Here is a 26,730-nt window from a genome sequence, read left to right on the forward strand (position 1 = left end):
GGTTTGCAGCCTGAATTTTACTAATTTAAAACCATCAAAAAATCTCGGGCTGATTTAAGGTGGTTTTTCGTCTTTGCTGTGAGGGACTGAGAAATAGCCCCTATGTAGACTCACACACTTTGAAGGATGTGATGTGTGTGCCGCTGGAGAGACTCTGGTTATGCCACTGGGACGGTTTACTCCACTTCTGCTGCGCAGCTGATGTCTCTATCTCTGCTTGTGCCTGACATGCCGACTATAGCACAGAAACCTTGGCTTCAGTCACCGGCTGGCAAAATCCAACATCTGCCCAACTGCTCTCAACACGTTCATATTTGCTATTTCTTACGCCTAAGGTGGCATAACAACCACCCAAAAAAATTTATGAAAAACAAAGACGTTTATAAATATATGAAACGATTGTCTAGACATTTAAGGTGCTCATCGCTCAACCCTAAACTGAATTATTGAAAACACTTGTGGGATAACAGGAGAGCGCAATGCTTTTCAAAGCATTTAAAGCTTTACACACAACACAAAAGACTAGGGAAACGCGGACAACAAATCAATCCTTACACTTATTAAACATGTCAATGAAAATATGAATAATGAGCCTAAATATAATGTATAAAGGGAGTGAGTGAATGACAGAAGGGACAGTGTAAGGCCAATCTCTCTACTAGTCGTACGACGAGCCATCTCTGATAAGCTTAGTCTCAGCCTGCTCTCTTTTCATCACTATCCAATCAACCGTCTCCCCTAGTTCACTTCGCACTGGAAAGCATAGGTGTCGTAGTGTACCAATGAGCTGCCTGGTCGGGGATACCGCCCCCCAGTGGCAGTGCTAGGTACGGCTGTCTGGCACTGCCACTCACAGCAGGGTAGACGTGGCCGATTTGCTCGCTGCGGCCGATGTGGATCTCATCGTCGTCGTCCTCTGTGGTCTTGCGGTACACGGGGTTGTCGAAGTTCATGCTTTTGGTGTTCCGTCTCCTCCAGTTGCGCCACACCAGGTATCCTCCGGTACACACCAGGCCGATGACCACTGTGGCAAGGATAGGAACTGCATGCGTTTAACACACAGTCGAGACACACGGCGGGCGTTAACACAGCCAGGGGACACAGAATGGTGCTTAATGACACACACACACACACAAATAGAAGCACCCGCACACAAACCTGAAGGTGAGTCATGGAAGACCTGGGCCAATATTTTCTTTCGAGATTCCACAAATTTAAAATGAATGAATTGATTATTATAAGGAGATCCTAAGACTATATTGCGGTATGCGCTATTACGGCTATGTTCAGAATGGCATACTACAATGCTACACAGAGGAAATTTGTGTTGCTCTTTCATAGCTCAGAAGATTAGATGGAGTTCGCAGATGTGTTTAATATGAGAACCAGAGGCTCAGTTTTTTCTCCAAAAATTGCTTAATTTGTTTCTTCTGTTTCTATTCTTTTGAATTAAGACATTATTAAATACATTAAAGGGGTGATTTAACGTCATTTCGCTCATTCTGACTTCTTTAAAATGTTAAACATGCTTGCTTCTCATGCTTAACATGGTCAACTTGTTTGAAAAATGTTCGTTTAGGTTTCTGAATTTTTTTTTACGTTACGGAACAACTTTTCTTAGTCCCATATTGGGTATTTCTCCCAGAAAAGCACGGCCACGGCATGGCGAAAGAAATAGCTCGCCCACGCGTCAAACGATGAGCTTGCAGCTGCAGCTCGTTACTTTTGCGACAGTGAGAGAAGTTGAGGTGTGTTTGTTTGTTCACGGCATTTCAGTAATGCATGTTATATAAACGGTGGATATAACCAGCGGTTCTCAACTCTGGCCTGTGAGATCCATTTCCTGCTGAGTTTAGCCTCAACTCTGATATAAAACACCTGAACAAGCTAATCAGCGTATTTAGGAACAGGCGTGTTCAACTTAATGTGGCGCTGTGCAAATCTATCAGGGTATGAGATTTAAGTACCGCAATAGCGATTCAAATACAGATTGCTTGGTACGCATTTGAATCGCTTTTGCTGTACTTTAATGCGATATGCCAAACAATCTGTGCAGCCCAACATTAGGTTGCACGCGTCTGTTCCTGCAGTCACTGATTAGCCTCTTCAGGTGTTTTATATCAGAGTTGCATGCAGTTCCGGCAGGAAAATGGATCTTACAGGCCAGAGTTTAGAAACCACTGATATAACGCTGGATTTGGAGATCGTTTGAAACTGATAGATGGCACGGTCCCAGCGCTAAAAGATGCCGGACATGAACCACACGCGGTAAGTCAAACTAAGTCATATGTCTGTGTTTTTTTGGCAATCGGCGGGTATGTGCATTATGTAAACAACAAAAACTTATAGTGACTCAATAGTTATGCAGGGATAATGTATTGCAATGATTTATGTGTGCTCGTGATTTAGTTCCTCCCCCTGCACACCTCCAGGAGGTCGTATTCATACAGCTGTATCTATCTTTAATAAATGTGATCAAACTCTTTGAAGATACAAAGTATGCTATACTACTCTATAGGTAATATGAGATTGGCCGAAACTGCACCTTCAACCTGACGTTTAAGGATTGTTTTATTAAAATAATATGGATTTCTGGAACTGTGATGAGTTCATATTGAAATCTTCAATAATATTGACTTTTTTGTCAATATGATTATATATTTGTATTATAGTTTGTGACATTCTTTAGATTTCTTTGAGATTTCTGGGTTTTGAAATACCTGAGATGCAGATGACTTACAGCCAGCGACACCCAGTGGCAAAGCGAGGCGATTTCCTTCATTTCAATGGAAGTCTACTGATATCCAGGAACGAGCGACAGTGACCGTTGACGACAGGAAGTTGGCATGTCTAGCGACTCGACAAAGTTGAGATTTGCTCAACTTTATGCAAATGATGAGGGACTTTCAGGGAGATTGACCAAAACCAAAGCTAGGAACGTCTTCTAACGTCCTCTTAGCAAGAGACTAGCGACACACAGCGACACAATCGCAGCATTAAACGAAAGTTTCCATTTGCTCTCCATTTAATCTCATTAATTTGCGGGAGAAATAATTGAGATATTATAGAGGTTGCATCTAAGATTTTTCTTTCTTGTAGGTAATCAAAGTCGCAGTGAAATAAAAAATTAAAAAGCCTTTTTCAACGTGGGTCATTCTCTCAAATTTGTGTGCCCACATAATTTTCAATTATAATCTGAAAAAGCACTTCCATCCTGTAATTACTATCCATCTTAATCCATCGTATGTTAGACGCTTGGGCGGAGCATCTGTTAACTCCTCCCCTTCAACTTGTTTCAATATGCAACGGCTGTTTTTATACATCCAATCAAATCACATATAAAATGTAATACGTAAGTATTAACTTCCGGTTCACGGGGACTTTTAACAGTAACATCTGCAGTACTCTGGATGTAAATTATACTGTGTGCCGCCTTCTGTCTCTTTTTTTAGACTCATTTAAAGCGACTGACAAAAAAAACTGTCATTTTAAATTACACTTGATTATCAAATAAAAATGTATAGTATAAAGTCTAATAGTATGCAGACATGCCATTCAGAACATAGCCATTATTCCTTACATAATTCAAGAGATGTTGGAAGTTTAGAAACACAGAAAGCATATTTGAACTAGGTCTGCCAAAAACACACACAGTGGCTTAGTGGACTATGAGGAGTATTTCTCACTCTGCTTCGAAAGCAGGAGTCTAAAGGGACCAGAAGAATTGAGCTGTGTATGCTTATACACGCCTACATGTCAATGGTTGGAGAAATATCATTACTTTTCAGACTGAATTGATAACCATGCTACAGAGTCTGGCAAACTCCTTCCCTAATTTAAAAGATCAGCCGAGGCTGCCCTGGTCCCTTGAAAGGTCTCCATAATTGCTCTTTTGTTGGAGGGATGCCGGAGACCTTCTCATGACGCGAGTTCAATCATCACTCGACTTTTTTTTCAAATTATATTTATTTTATCCCAACTTCAATTAAAAACAATGCATTTAGACATTTTAATTTAGATAAAAGAGGTGGTCAATGTGGGGCTATAACTACACCAGACTTGCTATTTAGAGGGTAGATATCTCTTAGTTTTTTGTGAAATGTGAGCAAAGGCGAGATCCACTAAGCCACTCACAAAGAATCAATGAAATGCATCAAGTCCTTTTGACAGAGACTTTTATGGAAACTCAATATGTTATGCTTCTTAGATTACTGTATACACACGTTTTATTTGTTTATATTCATTTGAAAGTGATCAGACAGTCAAAAGGATGATGTAAAAAATTCATTCAAGAGAATGATCACAAAATCTAAATGTAGGATTGACACTTCTCTGTAAAAGATCATAATTAACCATTTATAAAGCTCTAAATTTGTACACAAGTCGTACAAGGTACAAACATTAATTTATATTTCCTGGATTAAACAACCCAGAGCTTTACTGACAACTACAGCATGCTGATCAATGTTTTTAAAATAATTACCCTGCGATGTAAGTCTACAGGTAAACATACAGCACCACAAAATAAACATTTCATATATTTTAAACTGTCCCACTATATACGTTTCTATATACAATTAAACATTATTATTTGTAAAGCACCTTTAAATGGAGAAAGTAAATACAAGTAACATTACTTGATAAAAAGTACCATAGTTGATCACTGAAGTTTCAAAGTATGTAGACATTTGGTCTTATAGCCTTGCATTTGTTGTGATATGCTGTTCTGTTTGATGCTCACGATCAACCTTACAGATTTTTATTTAACTAGTTAAACAAAAATAATATGTAAGTATTTTTAGCAGAAATGTGTAGAATTTGAATTTAACCCTGAATATTTCCTTCAGACTGCCGTTGTAATGAGGAGTTTATAAATGGCTATTTAAGATCGTCTTAAGTGTCTCTAAAGCAGGTAGTGCACATAAAGCAGAAGGGCAAAAGCTATTTATCTACTCACTGAACAAGAAAGAATTTAAAATGCGTTAAAGAATATTTAACAAAACCGTAAATACTCACCTATAGGAATGACTATACCCAGAACTGCAACAGTTATATTGCTACCGAGGAAGAAGTGATCATTTCCACTTCCAGCTGTGGTAGATGTTTAGGTAAAGATAGATAGAGAGAGAGAGAGAGAGATGGGGTGGGAGAAAGAAAAAGACCTTAATTACTTTTGATATAATCACAAGCTTTTCATCTGCAGTCATATTTGGGGCTTTGCGCGGTCGCTGTATAACCAATAAATTGTGGCTTCATAATTAAAGGTATAGTTCACCCCAAAATGAATGTTACTACATTTATTTGCTCATCATGGTTAACAAATATGGGCTCATTCCTTAAACAATGCTATTGTATGGCTCCAGTTCTACACCTGATGGTCATTCCTCCTTTGGGTCGCACAAAACACAGAAAGTCATATGCTTGTTGAATAACGTAACATAAATGACAACAGAATTTTCATTTTTGTGTGCCCTGCTCCTTTATAAAGCATTCAAAAGGTAAAACACTGATATAGGGGTTATAACATATATCGGGTATTTGTTCCACACCAGAAAACTAAATGTTCTCCTATTTGTGTAGTAAAGAATCTATTTGTCGGGATATCGTGTCCGAGCCATATATAGCTGCTTATACATCGCTCTGCTCATTTGCCTTCACTCTTCCAAGTAAGGTTTTTACTGAGTGGTTGTTTCCACCAGATAAATCCCACCTCAATCTCCCAGTTAGCACGTGGCCCTCCATTAGCTTCAGCATAATTAGTGTCTGATAATGGAGTCTGAGCCGGGAGATTAACAGGACTGACTGGTACATCGTCTGCATACAGATACACACAAAACAGCCCGAGGGGTAAGAAAATGGGCTTCTGTACGGAACAAAAGAAACCAGTCTCAACAATGTAGACGATCCACATGGAAGATATGGAAGAATTTTAAATAAGGGGGATATTCCTATAGTGAAGAATATTTTGGCACAGTTGCAAGTATAAGTGAGTGACATCCGTTGGATCTGGGTTTCTATGGCAACGATACCTTTTTAGCATCATTTTTGTGTAGTCTGGACTCCTGTTTAAGTGGATCCATTAAGTTTCCAATAAAAGTGCATTCTGCACCAATTAAACTATTATATTTTTCACAGAAATTTAAATCTTATTTTGCTCAGTCAGTATATGCCTATTGTGTTAACATAGATTCTGAACAAACCTTTGAGATGTCTTTGTTGCTTTGTTTTTTTAAGAGAAGAAACCCATCACTTGACAAAATCAAGAGCTTTGGCTTCTGCAATTTCAAAGATTCTTTTGGTATCCAGATGTCTGTCAAACACGCAGCACTTTTTGGTAATTTTCAACTCGGTTTGAATGAAGTAGCATTTCATTTGGATTGCCAAAAGAACCAGCAACTGTTGCTGCTAAGTGTTTGTAAACAGTAATTGCACCAAAAGCGAGACGGATATAAAACCATGTTTTACTTCTGGAACATGTGAGGTTTAGTAATATAAAATCATTAAGAAGTATCCAAAAAGCTTTTAAGTTGAAAGACTGCACTCCAAAAGGTAAGTAAAGACTTTCGCTTCATGCCAAAACCTATAGAAAAACCCATTCATCATTCAGCTAAATGTCTGTGAAAAGAGAGCTTTGTATCGAACTCATCCAGCCTCATTAATGTAGGAATTTGCTCAATTTATCACACTCTTTCTGACGGAAAACTTTCATTGAACAGTCACTTCACCTGCAATGAAATACACACTTTGTGCATAATAGCATATGCTGTACATTAACACATTTGTTTACAACACAAAATCCTCGGATGGTCTGTTAAATGATGATCTTTACAAAAGACGTCAAAATGTACAGTGAAGCCAAAAAAGGTTGATGACACACTTCATGTGTTATCATAGAACAGCAATTTACTAGTTCTACCTAATGAAGTTTCAGCACCTCTGCCATGTAATATCCTGTTCATAATAAAATATTCAAGAACTCATTTATATGATTGGTGTCCAGAATGAACCCTTCTGCACTTTAGTCAGGAGAGATGAAAAAACTAACATGATTCATAAACATTTGTACATAGTGTGTTCCATTTTATACAGTATGCTTAGATAAACACTGAAACATATTAAAGGGGTCATATGACACTACTAAAACAAATATTATAGTTTGTTTTAGATGTAATGTAATGTGTCTTCACCATTTAAGGTTAAAAAACACTGTATTTTCCACATACAGTGCATGTTTGTATCTTCTGTGCCCCGACTCTCTGAATGCGCAGATTTTTACAAAGCTGATCGCTCTGAAGAGAGGTGTGCTATGATTGGACAGTTTACTAGTGCGTAGTGATTGGTCGAATACTGCAAAGGTGTGATGGAAATAACGCCTCTTACGATATTTGGAACATCAGGTTCCAAAGCAATTGTGCTGACAGGTACCCCCCCTTACTTGGTTATACATTTGAATGGTCTTAGTCAAATCATACCACGAACTGACGTAGATTTGTGGGGGTGTGGTAACACAAGGCGTTTCAGGCAGGTCTGGGTGAGCATTTGCTTTTAGATTGAATGCATATTTTGTTACGACACTTTCATTTTTGCAATTTTACATGTCTAATACATGCATGCGACACTTATACATCTAAAGATAAAAAACCCACATATTCGTGCCATTTGACCCCTTTAACGGAGGCGCCCAAAAAAGTAGCCTTTTACATACAGTATTTACAATTTTATGTTTTAACAAATGTTTTGAGATTCACAGAAAATAAATGTATGGTTAGATTATATAAATGGTTTTGATGGTTTTGTATTTATTATAAAATAGATGAAGAGATGCGGCAATATATTGGTCAATGATCGGTATCTATGATAAAAGCAACTTTTCACACTCTCATCCAACAGTTTAAAAAGATCCAATGATCAGGGCCAATATATCCTGTCAATCCATAGAGAATAGAAAAATGCTTTGAATTTGTGCTCTGTAAAGAAAATGTTAAGAAACATCACCAGTTTGATGTTCAGTATTAATAGTCTTAAATTAACATTTTAGAAATATGAATTTAATCTTCAGAATTTGTATCGGCAGATATCACTCTGAATAATCGGCTATTGGTATAGGTGGAGAAATTTTATATGTGCATCTCTAGTAATGACATATTTAATACTATCCCCAAAACAATTTACCAAACATTTAATATTTGCTTTCATTATGCTCTGGTTCGTCAATAAAAGTGAAGTAAAACTAGCGTTTAGGATGCTCGCAATTTGTTAATAAGGTTACATTTCAGTGTCTACCCAAATAACACTTAACATGTGAATACGAACGAGATCACCCTAAAAACACACACCAAACAGCTCTTCCAACCCGATCGATAACAACCTCTGATAGTCTTTCTTTGAGATTTCATGGACATAGATGTTATTATTAAGCTCACTAATGCCTCTATCCTGCTGCGACCAGGTGGCCGTGTACCTGAGCGTGTCCACGTATCACAGCGACTGCGGGGGGTTTAAGGGATGTTATTAGAGAAAGTAGGCTAAGGGCAATGTTCATCAGTCAAGGCTGGCTGGTCCTCTTTCCTCGTTGGCTGCTCTAATTCAGTGCAGAGAACCACGCTGGGACCATGGGCTACTACCTCTGCCTCATCTATCACTCTCAAGTGGCCCAGTGATGCTCAGCAAGCAAATTCTACTGCACATTAACTTGTAAAGCTCTGAGGACTACTGTACAAGTACTGTACAAAAGTACAGAGCGAGTTTAGAGTCTCTTATACAACAGTTAGTTCTGGTCTTCTTATTGGCCAAATGGCATCTCAAGAGTGCTTATATTTAGCCTTACAGCACTAGTTTCACATTGTATTATGTAAAAAAATGTAAATAATAACACGCTCATACTCACCGCGGTGAGAGAGGTTGCCATTGGCCCCTTGTATACTATTGCTGTCAGCGACGGTTGTAGATGTCTGTCTGAAGTTTGCTGTTGTCTGGTTGGATGTGGGCTGTTTCCATGATGCTGTAGTGCTGGGATGAGTGGTCGGTGTGGTGGATCTGGAGTGTGTGTTTGTAAAATAAAGTGGGCTGGAGTTTTTGGTAGTTCTCGGTCTGGTGGTGGTTTTCATGGGAACAGGAGTGCTTGTGGTTGTCATTGTAGCTGTGGATGCAGTTGGTGTAGTTTGTAAGGTTGTACTGGTGGTTGTGGGTGTGGTGGTTGTTGAAAGTCTAGTTGTTGTGGTGGTGGAAGGTTCTGGTGTTGTAGAGGTTGTCGTACTGGCAGCTGTAGTTGTCTTGGGTTTGACTGCAGAGGAGGAGTCAAATATTATGGGTTTTTAAACTGTAAGGCGGATTCGTACAACTTCCATATTAAAGGTGTAGTTCGCCCAAAAACAAAAGTTCTGTCATCATTTACTCACCATCTTGACATTTTAAACCTGCAAATCTCAAAAGAAGATATTTAAAGAATGTTGGTAACCAAAAACCCTTGGTCCCCATTGACTTCTCTTGTATGCACACAAAACCAATGCAAGTCAATGGGGACCATGGTTTTCTGTTACCAACATTCTTCAAATGATCTTCTTTTGTGTTCTGCAGAAGATCATACAGTCATACAGGTCTGAAATGAAAACAGGGTGAGTAAATGGCAACAGAATTTTCATATTTGGGTAAACTATCCCTTGCAATGTGTTGCAATGTTTCTATGAAGGCAAATGTCTCTTTTTTGGTTTAAGTGGTATCTCATTTAGAAAGAACCCCTTCCTTTTTCATAGAGTGTTCCCACCAAACGCGACTTGCGCGCTATTCGCACGTAATTGGACGCTTGAACATTTTGAGTTTACTTCTTGAGTTTACTTTTACTTGCTTCCTGCGCGCTTGAAATTCAATTCACAACAGACGCGAATTTGCGTCATGGGAGGGGCTTCTGCCAGGTGGCTCCAAGTCTCGTATATATATATATATATATATAAATATATATATAGCTCAAATTGAGAGCTTTTTTACAATTTACCAGATTGTCCGAACTTCTCACTCACTTTCTTCCAAGCAAGATCCTTTACAGCTCCAGGTATCCACATACAGCAACGTTGATTTTGTCGTCCATTGTTGTTTCAGCTTTCTGCCTCCGCTCGCTATGTCATTATGACGTCACTACTAGAGCAAGGTCCTGATTGGTTAACGCGGCGTGAATTTTCACTAAAGTTTCAACTGTCAAACTTTCGAAAAGCTCGATTCGCGCCACCTCATTCGTGCAAATCGCGCCACAGGATGTCCTATCGCGTCTTTGCATTGACATAACATGTAAATCACTCGCGCTTAACGCTTCATTCGCGTTTGGTGGGAACACAACATCATACAGTTATACATAAACATGTAAAAAATATGAGTGGTTTGTTATATTTTTTCTGACTGTATTTAATTTCAGTAAACACTTAAGTCTAGTTGACAGCGTTCAAGCCTAAATTCTTACTCTCAATTATTAATCATAAGACGATTATTTTTTATAAATCTCATGTAAAACATAAGCAATGCGTAAAAAACCACACAAGTGTCACGTGTATGTGTAAGCACAGCTTTGGTGTTGTGCAGTATGAATAAGCCTGACCAGCGGCAGTCTTCTTTGTTACCTGTCACACATCGACGCATGTCCGGGCCAAGTTCCATGTTGTCCGGGCAGGCACACGTGTACTTGGGTGAGTGGTCTGTGATTTGAGGGGCTCTGAGGCACAGATATTCACATCCTCCGTTGGGCAAACTGCCAATGTTACAGGTGTCTGGAGCTGCAAGGAAACATGATTCAATTAGTGACGTACAGCTGGAATGACTGCAATGGAGAAATGTATATTAGTTTGAGACCTGGACTATTTGAGTTTCATAAACAGCTTTCATGTAAATATCAGATTTACCATATAGCGTGAATTAGTTGGTATGGGGGATTTGCACTAAACCATTTCAGAAAGAGAAATATTATCATGGATGTATCTCCTTGTAAAGGGTTGATGACAGTATGGATTTTATATATAGATATAACACAGAACTGTGGACAGGCATTTGGCATAGATGTTATATTGGTCACTGGAGCATATACTGTATAGTAATGCAGTTTTAATGACTCCTATGATTATCTGCAGTATAATCACAATAATTTAAAGTACACAATGTTATTATAGGAGTTTTGTGTTATGCTCTTTAAACAGGGGTCACAGAGATGGACGACTGATTTTCTAGGAACAATCAAACATTATCATCAGCATTGTAGTGAACTAACAGTGTGTAATGAATATTAAATGGACGTTTTAAGTAAAAAAGTTAAAAATATGAAAAATATGACTAGTGTCTCATTTAACGGCATTCATATAACAATAGTTCCTACAGTAATACGGAAATTAAAGTATAATGAAATTCTGTACAGTAATAATTCCTAGAGTAATATGGAAAAATAATCGGTATATTTTACTCACCGTCAATTCATTCCTAACCTTTATGACTTGCTTTCATTCGTGTAACAAAATGTAAATTATTATAGCCACTTTTCCCTTCTAATTTAAGGACTGAAATGACCAAATAGCCCTTAAAAGTGGTACATATTACTTTCCTTGCCTTTTGAAGCCAGACGATGGCTTTGCATGAGAAAATATTCATCTGAAGGTAACCCGCTTTCAAAAAAAAAAACTTTTGTGTTCCACGGAAGCAAGAAGGTAATATGAGTTTGGGTGAGCACATGACAGAATTTTCATTTTGGTGAGAATTTTCAATTCAAGATACATTCTTCAGTCATGAAATCGTATTTCTGAGGCATGCACAGCTGATTAATATTAATGCACTCCCTGCGGCTGGATTTTATTCTCATCATTTCTTGTTAAGCGCAAGTGTGTTTTCCTGCTTCCGTTTGCATATTCAAAGCAACCCGTTTAATTGTATGATTTAGATATAAATAGAGCTTTTTATTTATTAATGCAAAGTGGCTTTAAATTGGTTTGCCTGACACGCTGCACATGGTCTGTTTGTAATGAAAGGATGAAAACAAAGGTTGGAAAACTGCACACACAAACACACACACACACACACTTCTGTCCTCATTTTCTCAGCCTGTCTCTAGATGAGAAATTCATCATAACTGCTATTTAATGATGAGCCACCGTTTCTCGGTGGAAAAACAGAGTCAGCATAGATTTGCCTCTAATCATTATAACAATGGTAAAATATGACACTGACAGAATGAAAATGATATAGTTCATGCTCTGTTTCTTTGAGCTGCTGAGAGGCATTAACAGGAAAGGCTCATATGATATGGGGTTTTAAGGCATTACAACACTTATCGCTTGAGCGCTAAATGACTAAATGATATCAGAAGCCCAGCTATTTCTCTATTAACAAATGCTGAATCATAAGTAGTGACAAATAAATAAAAGTGTTTGGGAAGTGTATACGAAACAGGTTATGGGTTATTAAAAAAACAGTTTGATACCAGCTCAACTAAAACATGAATCAAAATGTAGAGAATTAAACAGTGGTGTTATTTTGAACGATTTGAAGATCTGTGCTATATAACTTGCAAACTAACAAGTAAAGAGTCTGGTTTGAAAACACAGACTCTAAAAGAAGTGTATTCTGGTGTGATGTCTGACCTGTGGGCTGCCTGAGCTCGTGGAATACCACAACATCAAGTGGGTTGTTTAGATGTTGAGCCAGCATAGCCACATCATGTCCGGTCAGCCGGTTAACGCTGTAGATAGCTTCATCCTCCAAGTCAGTCCAGTATACCCGGTCCTGTGAGAACAAACAGGATGTAAGATCTGTACAGACATGACATGTGCTATTTTTTTCATTTCTTTTGATGGGCTTCATCAAATGCCGCTAACACTCGGTGACCCAAACTAAAACAAAGCAATTTCAAAAACAGTAATAGATTTAATGGTAAAAAACCTCTACATAAATGAATCATTTACTCTGCACAGTGGATAAAGCATATAATATTAGTATAAGGCACCTTAACATGTTCTTTCTAAAATAAAATTTACATGTAGGCATTTGTTTCAATATGTGCTTTGCTTTCCCTCGGAACTGAACCCACAGTTTTTTCACTGCTAATGTAATGCTGTATTAGTTGAGATACAACAAAATGTTTATTAGAATTAGTAAAATGTTAATGTAATGTTTTATATAACTGTTATAGATGGAGTTTTCATTTCATTTGAATGTAAATTGTTGAATGCATAATATTACAAAATAAAAGTACACACTTGTGTGGCATATTCTCTAATAAACTCCTGCATGCAACTTTACAGGTACAGTGTATGAAATTTAGCAGCATCTACTGGTGAGGTTGCGAATTGCAACTTAACGGTGCACTCCACCGCTCATCCCTCCCATTCGAAGCACTACGGTGGCTGACACAGAACTAAGATGTTTCGCTTCTTTGCAGAAGTATCTTATTTACAAAACATGCTCTGTAGAGCAGGTTGTCCGTTTAGGGCTACTGTAGAATCAACATGGTGAATTCCACATAGGGGAGCCGCAGTGTATGTAGATAGAAATAGCTCATTCTAAAGTAATAAAAACATAACACTTCGTTATGTAAGGTCTTTATACTTCTCTGAAGACATGATAGTTATGTTTATTATATTGCATTACTGTCAATAGATCCTCCTTAATCTTACGCATGTGCCGTTAAACCGTTGTGGGGAGAAACTGTTGTTATGTAACAACGGTAAATACAGGTGTATGAGATGCAAAAAATTGAGAAAAACACCATAAGCAAACGTTTTATTTAAAAGGACGTAGTACAGTATATACAGTACTGTACACGGATGTAACTTTGGTTTCAGAAGTGTGGGGGACACAAAATGGGGGATTTTGTTTTTTATTTGAATCCTATCATAAATTCAAAATACCAATGTTTTGCATTGATTTTGATTGTTTAAATTGATCAAACCATGAAACCAAAGGTGTTTTTATTCTGTAGCAAAAGTTGATGTTCATGAAGGTGGAAAATGCGACTGAGAAGTCTCGAAAGGAGACGATCCGGTTGACTTTCTAAAATTCTTGAGGAGGTTTAAAGTACCTAAACAACGACCAGGCAAGCCCACGTTTCTGTCAAGCCTTGTCAAAAACACTAACTGCTGTTAAAAGGATGAGTCCTTATTAAACTAAAAAAGTAGTAAATCACACATACGCATTTCTTCCCCACAGAAGTCCATTACAAGGAAAATGCGTAATATAGACAAAACAACAAGCAGTAAAAACAAATTTCTATTAATTTAGATCCAAACCACGTGATTCAAAACAATCTTTCAGTGATCTATTTTAAGAGTGTCAAAAAAGCTAAATATTGAGAAAGTCACCTTTGAAGTTGTTAATCAGGCCACGCACTCACATAAATCATTTCTTTATACATTTACGGTAGGAAATTTGTAAAATATCTTCATGGAACATGATCTTTACTTAATATCCTAATGATTTTTGGAAAAAAGAAAAATCTGTCATTTTTACCCCGACAATGTATTTTTGGCTATAACTAAAAACGTTCCTGTGCAATTTAAGTCTCGTTTTGTTGTTCAGGGTCACAAACATACCGTACATGTGACATATGGTGTGACGTAGCAAAAATTAAGAAAACAAACTGTTAATAATATAGGATTTTATATTATTAATGTTAAATATAAATAGCATAAGAGAGAATTCAAAAATGTTGCTGTCACACCATACGACACATTTACGGTATATATTTCAACAGATCCATAAAAAAATAATGATCTAAGCAGGAAAATGCAAAAAAGTAAAGACCTCCAGTGTGTGTATCCGTTTAGATCTTAAAGGTTTTTCATCAGTCTAATTAAAGCCTGCCAAACAATCTCTCTTTTGTATCTACCACCTACAGGAGCCTGAAAGCACGGGCTCGGCTTTCTGACAATGCCGCTTTCAACATTCAGCTCGCTTTTCCGTCGCTCTACCTCCTCTGATCACTCCTTATCAGCCGCTACAGAAATATTGCAAATGTGCACGCGAGATGGGCTGTTACCATGACAACCCGAGATTCATCTCCTTTTGAAACGAATGCGGAAATGGACGAGGAAGGTCGTGGGGGGTGGACTTAGGCTAACAAAAGAAAAAGATTCGGAAAGAACAGAACAGAACGAAAAGGACACAGAGGAAGGATAGAAAGAACTGAGCATTCCCGTGTGAGGCTCTTTCGCTCAGAATATAAGGGTATGTTTACAGACCTATGCGTCTTGGAAAGGTCAGCCTGCTGGGTCCCTGCGGGGCTTTTGCCGGCAGTGGCCTTCGGTACGAATACTCGCTTCAATTTCGGCTGCGTTGTATCCCTCAGCCAATCACCTGCTATGAGGCCGCAATATCTGATCTAGATAACTGCTTTGATCTATAACAGGCAGCAAGATTCATGTCTGAAATTTGTAGTCCTTAAGTGAAGGTGCCATCTTTATTAAAACGTTTAATCTTAGTCCTCTCTTCGTTCAAGACTGCAGAAACGTCTCTTTGGGATTGGATTTGTCTCTGATATTTCTCATGCTGCCCACTACCCAATTAAATGGCGTGAAGGACAGGTTATGTGGGAACGGAGGCGTCAGACTGTTTTATGAGAAAGGGCCACGTAAAGGTCACTCATAGGTTCGGATATGAGTAACGCACAAAAAAATCCTGAGAAAACATCATCTAGTCATTTTAATTTCAATCAGCTCCCACAAGGAAATGTGTGCTTGATTAAAAACACAGACACTTGGCTATAAATGTCAATGAGGAATGAGAAATTACACAATAATGCCCCAAAATAATGAAAGAACTCCCCCACCAAATGCTAAGTCGCATGCTTGTGTTACTTTCTTCATATAGTTCTTCAATACACTTTCATGTTTCTTCGGCACATCCGCAACATACACATGAGAGTAAAATACAAGGCTCAATAGACAAGCAGACTTCTTTAGCAGTCACTGTGAACCACCTACTAAATCTACTGTATCCATGTGACCTTTCATTTCTCAAGGCAATGGTAAAGAATGACGAAAACACATTGTTTCCCTTTTTCTAGTGCTTCGCCTATGGGTGCCCCCACACTGAGCTGTCTCATCAACTGGGCTGATGGAGGGCAATAGGCGATCTACAGTCTAGCCCAGTTCCTGCCTTCAGGTGACTTAGGAACTGCCAAATATAAAGGCTTTTTAATTTGGTTTGTGTTTTTGGCTCCTGTAAGCCACCCGTAACCATTTTGCACCTGGGCAGAGCTACTGTCTCACAGTGAGCCTGCGGGTTTCCACTACACCCATGTTGATATTCATGCTGGAGCTTAGTTCACCAAAAAGCCGTCATCCTTTATTTACTCTTATGAAAGACAAAAGAAGGTTTTTAACTGTGATACATCTCAGTGGTTTTGTGCAGACAATGGAAGTCAATGGGGTTCAATGTTTGGCTGCACATTCTTCAAAATATCTTATTTTGTGTTCTGCAGAAGAAAGAAGGTCATACAGGTTTGTAATGCCATAAGGCTATTTTATGGTAAGAGTACTTGCCTCAAACAGTGTCAGAGCAAAGGGATGGCCTAGATGATCCTTGGATGACAGTAAAACTCTACGATTGTCTCCATTCAGGTCCACACTGGAGATAAGATGAAGTTTGGAGTCTACCCAGTAGAGTCGCCTACTAGACAGGTCTATAAAAAAAGTGAATGTTTAATGATATATACGCGGTGTTTCATAAAACATATAGTGTATATATAAAGTGCTTTAATTATATAATCAATGTAATATGAGTGTGAATCTATACGGTACAAATAAAAGCTCATCAATGTCAAAAAATAACACAATAACAAAAGTCTCATAGATTTGCAAGGTCGCTACTTCTTTTCCCATTAAAAAAAACAATTTATTTCTACCCAGATATAGCAATACTCAATTCCACTCAAGTGTCAATAACTTGTTTCTGTCCATCTACCATAACGGCTTTTTCGAATGGTTTTCGTTCTAAGCGAGTCATAGAAATGATGAAAATATTGACAGCGTTGCTTGAGCAATTCCATTTAGTTTTTCCTAAACTGACAGGTGATTGATGAAAAACAATGAGAGTGAATGATTCAAAGCCCTGTTGGCCCCAGGAGACTTCTTTTCATTATTGCCACTGATGTTTTATATCTTACTCGCTTCTATTGTTTTTCTCACTCTCTTCTTGTATTTCAGTTCATGTCTTACTCCCTTGTAATGATGACCAGTTCAAGTAACTCTGCAAGCGCAACCTTCTCATGTCTTTCATTTCAAGGTTGATATGCTTTGTTTTCCATGAAGTTGTTTCTCTTTAATCTGTGGTCTTTTCAGCTTTCTGTTTTTCTGCTTTGACTACATTTGAAGATTTGAATACATTTGTTGTAAGTAAAGTAACAGAATTTCTAAACAAAAACGCTGCTTTCAAATAGCGTCTTACCGAGGGCGATGCCATTGGGCCACTCGATCCTCTCGGAGACCAGAACCTGCCGATCCACCCCATTCATTCCGGCTTTTTCAATCTTAGCTTCTGTTCCCCAATCTGACCAGTACATGAACCTGTGGGAACACAACAACATTTTTTATAGGTAGACAATAGGCGATTTTTATGTATGGTCATGCTTGTGTTTTAAGATTTTTTTTCATATCACTTTTCTTCCTATTTACAATGTACCCGCAATTACAGAACGACCCAGGTGGTGATGTCACTGTTTTTAAATCACAAATCTGTGACAGTAAGCTGTAGAAGACAGCCTTACCCCTCAAAAATATTTGACAGTATGTTCAAAGCGGTTAATAAACACAGCAGGCGCACCCAAGCTGTAACGTCTTGTGAATAAAATGTGTATTAATTTTGTGCAAATGGAGTTCTGTGAGTGCAGATTTATTTTGTGCAAAGGAAAAAATACAGACTTAACGGCCTTAACTTTGACTCGAATTTCATGTCAAAAATTTAGGAGATATAAGGTAAATGAATGCTTGTTAAAGAATTAACATTTTACCCATAGGCAACAATGAGCTAGTATGCAGACCATCTTAAGATTCATTTGCATGTTTTCATGCTCTTGTACTCCTGTAATCTGGTAAAAAGAGCCCTGAGGGGTTAGACTCATCACATCTAATGGCAGTCAAAGACAAACTTATAGTTATGAAGAGATGGAACCGTTGGCAGGGCTTTGAAGAACGATGGTGTGTCGACATTGATCATGACATATACCTTATATTCACATCACATTTACATTTTGGGAAGAATTCAAACTTTTAAATCAAGTGTCAAACAGTCACCATATTAATACTCTATGTTGCCTCAGGGAAACAAAGCCATTTTCTTGACATTGCAAGAACATCATCCATACAAAATGGCAATAAAATAGCTAATAATAAATAACGGATTCTGAATATACTAGTACAAATATATGTTCTTGGCGAGACTATAACCTTGCAGTGTTTTTTAAAATAATTTTCTGGCATGGTGCAAAATCTATCTCACACACATTTTTGCTCTAAATAATTGCTCTTGATAAAGCTTTCCACCTTCCAAAATATGATTCAAATTTGCAAAGTTTATATAAAAAATGAAGTCAAGTAAACTCTATTTCAGATATCACAAGTTAGCATTTAGATTTTTTTAAGCCAACTCTTGTTTTTGACATCAGTGAAGACTTTTTAATGTTACACATGTTTATTCGCAGGTAACATACAAAAAATAAAAATAATTCTAACTACATTCTGTTTAACCATACTTCCATAATTTGTGCAACCGAATGAAGGGGAAAGGCCCTTTGTTTTTAATCATATAAATCTTACCCTTGTCTTGGGTCAAGAGCGATGGCACGTGGTTCCCCGAGTTCTGTGTCAATCAGCACCTTTCTCTTTTTGCCGTCGATGGTGGCGACAGAAATGGTCTTGTGTCCAGAGTCGGTCCAGTAGATGTTCTTATGGATCCAGTCGACAGCTAAACCCTCTGGGGAATGTAGCACAGTATCCACGAGTGTAATCTGTTCAGATGAATCACTGGCTTTGTTGATGAATGCGCTATAGAGCAAAAACACACACATGAACGCTGTCAATTCATGTTCATAGATTTTAAGCAGATGGTACATATATTTATAAACAATCATAAGATATTAGAAGCACACTTGACAAACCCAGGTGTTGTTTTTTATACATACGGTAGGCAGCAATGCTTATTAAAGAACTATCATAGGATGTCGTGGCTGTGATTTTGATCCTGTTTTCTAATAACCAAATGCTACAGCAACAATTAAAGTGGGTATGAATGCTCTATGAAGCATGCTAAAAGTGTATTGTGCATTTAACAGACTCTAATAATGTGGCATTCATGGAAAAGCTCAACATCATTTAAATGTGATCTGTGATTGGTGGTGATAATGTTTCAAAGAAAATTCAAAGCCTCTAATTTTAATATCTAACAACATTTACAATCCATTTTACTGGGTTGACAAATGTGTAGGTAAATGACCATCGGATGACCATGACCTTAAAGTCTAAATTGCTATTTGACTTAAGGATCAAATTTTTAATGCTTCCACACCCTGGTGACATCTGCAAAAATTAGTTAAAACAAAACTACTAAACATAAATAGAATAAAAACTAAGCCTAATTCTTCAATGAAAAATCAGAGTTATCTCCGAACTGGAAAATTATATTGTGGCAAGGGGGGCGTGGTTTAGTGACGTCTGTATCGGCTAGGAGAGACATGGGAAAGACGGTAAGCAAATGAGCCGATTGCAGATTAAGATCACCTGCATCTCGTTACAGTGATTGGTGAGGAGACAGCTTAAAAAGCTCACACTCCTGTGGATCGAGGAGAGAGAACTGGGAGAGGTTGGTGAGTCCTGTGGGACCAAAGAGTGGAACTATTATCCGAGAAGTCAAGTCGTGTGGACTGCCTAAAGAATCTATTACCTGATGTGTGAAGCGCCATTTGAGCCTTTTTGTTGTTTTGGAAATAAAAGAATCTCACGTCTCCCAGTGAACGCCGACCCCGTGTCCTTCCTTGTATATATAGATACTTTGAACCTTGTTACATAAATTTTGTTTAAATATTAAGACAAATATAATTTGTAATAAACTGCACTCATACAAATAAGACCAGGAATGTGAATAGCATTACGGAAGCAATCTGAAGTATCTGAAGTGAGTCATAAGGACTGAGGCAGAATCTGCCGGCAAACATTTCTCTTGTGACTTGTTGACTTGACTGGGAGCATCACTATTAATAGGAACAGGTTGATTCATCCATGTGCCAAAATTAGAGAGAAAAACATTTGTTAGAAAGAGCTGGGGAAAGATTCTGCTCTTAAAAATAAAAAATGTGTCAAATTGTTGAATCCAATGTGATTTCAATCATTAAATGAAAGACATTAAAAGTATAGACGGTTCAATCTTAACAACATAAGCAAACATTACTGCGCATGTGCACTTTTGTGACCCCGACTTAACTTCCGGTACATATTCACGAACAACAACGTGCCTATCGATCATTTCTGATAACAATCAATAGAAACCGAGAAGAACCGTTACTTGACATAACTTGTCTCTCCAATAATTTGAACATCGACTCCGATACCAATCTCAATCGCTAGATGTCAATGTACCATACGGTTTGTTTGAAAGCTACCAAGCTACAGGACCCATTCAACAAATTGTTTATTTAATATAATTAGAAATCAGTAAAATAATAATACAAATGGATATTAACATAATTTAAAATTTTAAATATAAATGGCTATATTGTTAGACACTAGCCAAACACAAACCGGAAGTTAACTGGGGGTCAGGCACGCGCGTGTCTGATGAAACAGTCAGCAACAGCAACAGATTGTCTCTATAATGGTTTGGATTGAGACATCTTCTATACAGCAGAAACATTGCATAATGATTCTAATGGGAATTCATCAAAGCAACACAAACAACATTAATCTATCAAACTTTTCAAAAACATTCACTGCATGGCTTTAAACTATAAAGAGTAAATCACACCGGTGAACCAAGACTCCCAACGTAAACAACTTCCTACCGACAGAAACAGTCAAATCAATAATCGCACATCCCTACAAACAGACAGATCATAGCTGCTTTAAGTGATCTTCAATATGGATTTTTTATATGTACTAAAATCATTCAGCCCTTTGAATGCATAGCTCATTGAAGGTTTCAGCTGCATGACATCTACACTGTTTCATCCGTCTTTTTCTATCACACAAACCACCCATCCTGAATTGCCATCACTCTTCTCCAGGGACTGCGTACATGCATTAAACCCCCTGCAGACACTTGAAAGCATCTCTTCTGAGGAGTTTATAATGTGATAATGAACTGTCGTCCACCATCTTGACATGAGCCATCCTGAGGGGTGAAAAATGGGAAGCATTATTGTAGGGGGTAAATTATGGAAAGCATATGGTGTGGCTGAGATGATTTAGAGAACTGATGTGACTCGGAGAGAGTCAGAGACTCGAGCCTCACAGGAAATATGTACTCTTGAGAAATAAAGGACAAACATTGGTCAAGTTTTTCAGCTGGTGTTTTAGCACGGGATGCTGTGTGACAGGCTGGTGTTTGACTGATAAGACGACTGTTAAATGGTTATTAGCGGTCGTGAAAGATTCTAAGACATTTTTGAGTGTCCTTCCGTAAGGACATGAATTTTCTCATTTTCCTGCGAAAAGTGTTTTGTCTGTCAGAGTAAGACGGGTGAGACATTCTGCAGTACACCATTATCAAACACTGTGGCACGGACACAAAGTGTTTTTATGCCACTGTGAATCACCAAAATGTTATTCACGAGCTGTTCTTGTTTAAATTAAAGGCAATGCTGAAGTAAATTTCACCATCATGATATCTTTAATATTCAATACTCATATATTGTGTCAGTGTGCCAATTCAGTATCAAGATCTGAAAGTTTGCTGGATGTGTTTTATATTCAGTGTTATACTTCTTTTTCTGTACAGCCCTTTGTCCACTTTGATGTTTGCTTGCTTGCTAATAAAGAGGAGATGACATCTGTCAATCCTGAATGAATGTACTGCATTTCAAGGTTGCCATCAGAGGTTGAACTTTTACTTAAAGTGATAGTTTATGAAAAAAAGAAATTGACTCACACTTTTGTCATTTCCAACTTTAATGACTTCCTTCCTTCCACAGAACAACAATCAAAGAAGATATTTTGAAGAATGTTGGTAATTGGTACCCATTCACTTGCACTGATTTTGTGTCCATATAATAGAAAAGAATGGGTGCCAACGCTGCCAAACTTTCTTCAAAATATCGTCTTTTGTGTTCTGCAGATTTGAAATGACAAGAGGGTGAGATAATGATGAAAGAATTGTCATTTTTGGGTGGACTGTCCCTTTAAGTGATTTCATTTCTTTCATACTGTGTGGACTCTTTGAGATGAAAATTGTTGACAGCAGAAAGAGTTTAAAATATCTCTGTAAAACCACATAAAACATAATATGCTTGAAATTGAAAATTATATTAAATATTTATAGAATGCATTTCGTTTGAATTAAGGTTACTACTCATCACCCCCGTAATGTTTTTAAACGTATATTCATTAGACTACAAGACAAACATTATGACTGAATTTTTTATTCTGTTGGACTGAAAGCCCTTATCATGAGTCAACATACTATTGCTACATACTAATTTTTATAATAATTAAAATTAATTTCAGATAGCACTTAGGACGTATAGTACTATGCAAAGCGGACACAGGGTTGTTCTGATTATTGACTACCCAGAGGATAGAAGGTAGAAATGGCAAAGAGAATCTTTATTTTCTGACAAATGTTTGCCTCGCTTTTCAACACCCAAGTAAGTCACACAAGACCCATAGGAAACCAGAGTATGTCTGTACGGGAATGTGCAAACAAACAACACAATTCTAGTCGCTGTGAGAAAATCTCCAGCAAGTCTACAGCAGCTGTTCTCGTTCATTTAAATATCATCTTGCTGAGAGGGGGCGGAGGGAACATGTCAAATGAAATCTTCAGCACTGCACTGTCTCCGCCCACTCCTATGATTAACAATGGTAATAAATTACCATCTTTAAGTAATGATTAAACAGCTGTTGAGCTGCATAATGTCAGACTGTACCTGAAGATCTTGCGATGAAAGAGGTCACACCAGTACATCTTATTGGTGTTGACGTCAACATCCAAGGCCACAGCATTCTTTAGGGTCGGCACTACCTGCGTGTAGTCCCTCTTCACCAGGTCAATGCGGCGGATCTCGTGGCGGTTAGTAAACATGAGGTACGGGCTCTTACCTGTCAGGAAAATGGAAAAGGTTTCAATTAGTGACTGAATGCTCAGTTCTTTAACTTTGAGCTAGTCATAACAAATGAGTCAGAAGAGCCTTTTATCAAATGATATTTTTGATACAGCTCTTGGCCATCATTGACTACCATAGTAGGAAAATATTGCTTTTTAAATTTGTTTGTTCTATTTTACACAAAATAATATATTTTGAAGAATGTCAAAGAAGCAAACAGTTCTGGGCCACTTTTGTCTACCATTGTAATTTGTCTTACTATATTAGTCAATGGTGGCCAAGAACTGTTGGGTTACAAGCATTAATTTTATTTTTGAGTGAACTGTCCCTTTAACATCAGAAGACGTTTTAAAAGTGGAAAGGAAAAATGCCAGACAAGAGCTCTTTAATACATCAATTGTGTCTCTTTGACAACAGTAAGACTTAACTCTTTCACCGCCATTGACGAGTTATCTCGTCATTTAAAAAAGAACGCTTCCCCGCCAAAGACGAGTTATTATGGCAATCAGTGTTTGTAATGTTATACGGCAGGTGGCGCTATTACATACCTTTGGGAAAAAGTACAGAATCCCAGAACCTAGAACGTATATGTTTTAGTGGTTTTTAATGATGTTCTGAGTGTAATCTGGGCAGAATCTTTTACAAAAAACGTTAATTAGCTCAGCTGTTTAATCAAAGTGATGCATTTTGTTGAAACCTACCCTCATCTACGGAGTGATAAAAAACGAACTAATGAAGATAGAAGAATACGGTTTCTTTTGTTTGAAAGCTGAGACTCTGTTCTTTCATTTGACACATTGTTTGTCCATATACTCTTTACAGAAAATTTACTCCGAGCCATTAAATTTGGGTGAAAACGTAAAAAAACGCTGGCGTAGGCTGGCCACTCTTTTTAAAAGAGGCTGGCGGCGAATAAGTTATGTCTCCTAAGAAAAATCCCAAATCTCCATTAGAGTTTTAAAACAGATCTCACCAATGCTAAAAACTTTAAGCCGATCTGCCAAGATAATACATTTTGCAATAAAAAGTTTTAAAAGGACCTCAAACATTTCTCAAAGAAAACTTCAAAAACTCTTACTGTTTGCATCTAAAGAATTTCAGATAAAACAACTTAAAAAAGGGTTTTATTATTTATTTATTATTATTTAAGAACTTCACAATTTTTGAATATTTCTTCTTTTCCAGCTATTGAAAATATAATTTTGCTTAACAGCTAGACAAAATGTAACACGATTGCAAATCAGTTTGTGTTCAATACATTATCAGTGCTTAGACGTGCAAAAGCTCATAACAGTGCAATGGTTCATTGTTTATTTATTAAGCCATACTGCAAATGTAGTAAATGGAAAACTATTCCAGCACTTTTAAGATTACAGTTAAACCAGCAATCTATTTAGATGGTTAAACACATTATGTATTATTAGACCGACAAATACATGAAGAGCAATTACTCAACCACATTCATTTCTGTGTGCAATGACAGTATAAAAAATGACCACATTTCGTCCTTGTATTTTATTTGTAGGTAACATATTTGTTGCATATTTGCATACATATGAAGAGCTCTTTTCCAAAACGCATTAAGTGCCAAATTTTAAAAAACTTTTGTTGAGTTTGTCATGCCATTTTGCTGTGTACTAAACCTATTCACTGCTCCATCAATGTTTCATGCCAAATCGCTATATTTCCTTGTTTAAAATGTACTGCAAGATGCAGTTTCTTTCCATAACGCTATAAATACCGAACCTGTTTTTAGCCTCAATGCGATATGTCCTCTCGACCAATCAGAATTCGCTCGTTAGTGGTATTTGTATGTGTTATTTCTAAATTATTTGTTGTATGTGGTGGAAAATATTGAAACAAGAAATTGAAAATATTTATTTTATTTTACTATTTAGTTTGTTACTATTTATTTTATTTGGCTGTTATTTATTTCATGCATTTGCATTTATTTGATTTATATTAATTTACAGTACGAGTCCCTGATGTCATATGTCATATGTTTCATGTTGTTTGTTTGTTTTTAAAAATAAATAAACCAAAAAAAATTGGAAAAAAAGGATGGATTTGTAGCGTTTTGAATTTATAACCGACAATATTGTTGTTTCATTTGACAATCATTGTTTAACATGTTCAGACTGAGCCAACAGACCATTTTAACAGGATAAATTGAATATTAACAAAATGTATGGGTCTAGGTAAAAAAATGTCATTTTCATGAATGGATTTATAGCGTTTTGGAAAACAGTTCTTCATATATAGGTGTGTATGCAAATGTAATCTCACTCATGAATGCTTGTGTGTGGTCCAGGTTTCTCTGGTATTGACGTGTGGCTGCAAAAAGTGTTTCTAGGAAATTGCTCACTTGAGTGTGTACGTGTGTGTATGCTTCCAGGCAGCTTAGTCACTGTGTTTCGGTGCTCAGTCATGCCAGCCCAGACTATCACTGACCCCATTACTTTATCCTCTATATAGCAGCAAGGGCACTTTGCCCGAGTCACTCGGTTCCCCTCGCCTCTCACGTATCTCATTGATATGGGTGTAATTCTTTTCCGACCTGTCTCACATTCACATAAATTGACCAAGTTCCAATGAAAAATTCAGTTCCCTAAAACTCTCAATTGTCTCCTTTGCACGACCTCTATTATTCTTTCGTTGAGGTTTTCATACCTAAAAAGGCCCTGTCATCAAGACGTCTATTTTACCTTATTACCTAATGCAATTGCCTCTCTAGTTTTTCAATAATCAATAATGGTCAATAATGTCAAACGACTCACAAATTGTTGTCTGTCTCTTCATAAATCATCTGTGGATTTTAAGTCCAAGTCAGTTAAGATAGTTTATCAGGCGGGTGACCTGATATACTGTATAGGTTGAAACTTAAACGTATACTATAAAAAACACCAAATAGATTACAAATTCTTCATGTCATTGAAGAGGTGTCTGTCAGCTGAGCCCTCCCGGAATTTTTTTTCTATTACAGGACTCTCACCGTCCACAGACGGAGCTAAAGTGAAAAACAGAAGTGAGAGTGATTGAAGTGTGTGAGCGTAATGAGCAGCAGGTGCTGTGTGGTCAGATGTTGCTGTGAGTGTGCAGTAAAAGCTCTGGGACTTGGCAGTGTTGAAGAGAGGCTGAGCGAAGCTGATAGATGGATCTGTGTCTCTGTTATTCTCCTCCTGCCTTCTTCCATCATCATTCATCTCTTACTCTTTAACGCTCGATCGAGCCAAAACCGAATGATGTTTTTCGCTGAGGCTCTGAGAGGTGCTTGTGAGCAGGGCAGGTGGATGGAAAGCCCGTCCAGATTGTGCTGGAAGGAGAACATTTCCTTCACCTACACAGAAAGAATTCTAAAGATGATTCTACACTGGAAAAAAACGAATTGCTTTATGTATTTTTGTCTTGATTTATACTACAAGTCTTAAATCAAGATACATTTACTTGAGAAGCAAAGT

General features: G+C 37.5%; 1 protein-coding gene across 8 annotated transcripts in view; it reads right to left on the reverse strand.

Moving 5' to 3' along the window:
- Positions 1 to 26,730, reverse strand: part of lrp8 (low density lipoprotein receptor-related protein 8, apolipoprotein e receptor) — a 141,348-nt gene that overhangs the window by 5,843 nt on the left and 108,775 nt on the right. For 2 of the 8 annotated variants that reach the window (XM_056750045.1, XM_056750044.1), the window contains exons 10-19: positions 23,096 to 23,267; positions 18,777 to 19,004; positions 17,410 to 17,528; positions 16,506 to 16,645; positions 12,609 to 12,750; positions 10,608 to 10,760; positions 8,888 to 9,283; positions 5,017 to 5,091; positions 855 to 1,042; positions 115 to 235 (exon numbers count right to left, since the gene is read on the reverse strand). In XM_056750045.1, the coding sequence (XP_056606023.1) occupies positions 115 to 235; positions 855 to 1,042; positions 5,017 to 5,091; positions 8,888 to 9,283; positions 10,608 to 10,760; positions 12,609 to 12,750; positions 16,506 to 16,645; positions 17,410 to 17,528; positions 18,777 to 19,004; positions 23,096 to 23,267 (1,734 nt within the window). Of the gene's footprint in view, positions 1 to 98; positions 1,043 to 5,016; positions 5,092 to 8,887; positions 9,284 to 10,607; positions 10,761 to 12,608; positions 12,751 to 16,505; positions 16,646 to 17,409; positions 17,529 to 18,776; positions 19,005 to 23,095; positions 23,268 to 26,730 lie in introns of those variants that run through there. The other 6 variants (XM_056750052.1, XM_056750051.1, XM_056750049.1 and 3 more) reach the window with 4 other exon arrangements.

Source organism: Triplophysa dalaica, chromosome 6, assembly GCF_015846415.1.
Source record: "Triplophysa dalaica isolate WHDGS20190420 chromosome 6, ASM1584641v1, whole genome shotgun sequence".
NCBI lineage: Eukaryota > Metazoa > Chordata > Actinopteri > Cypriniformes > Nemacheilidae > Triplophysa > Triplophysa dalaica.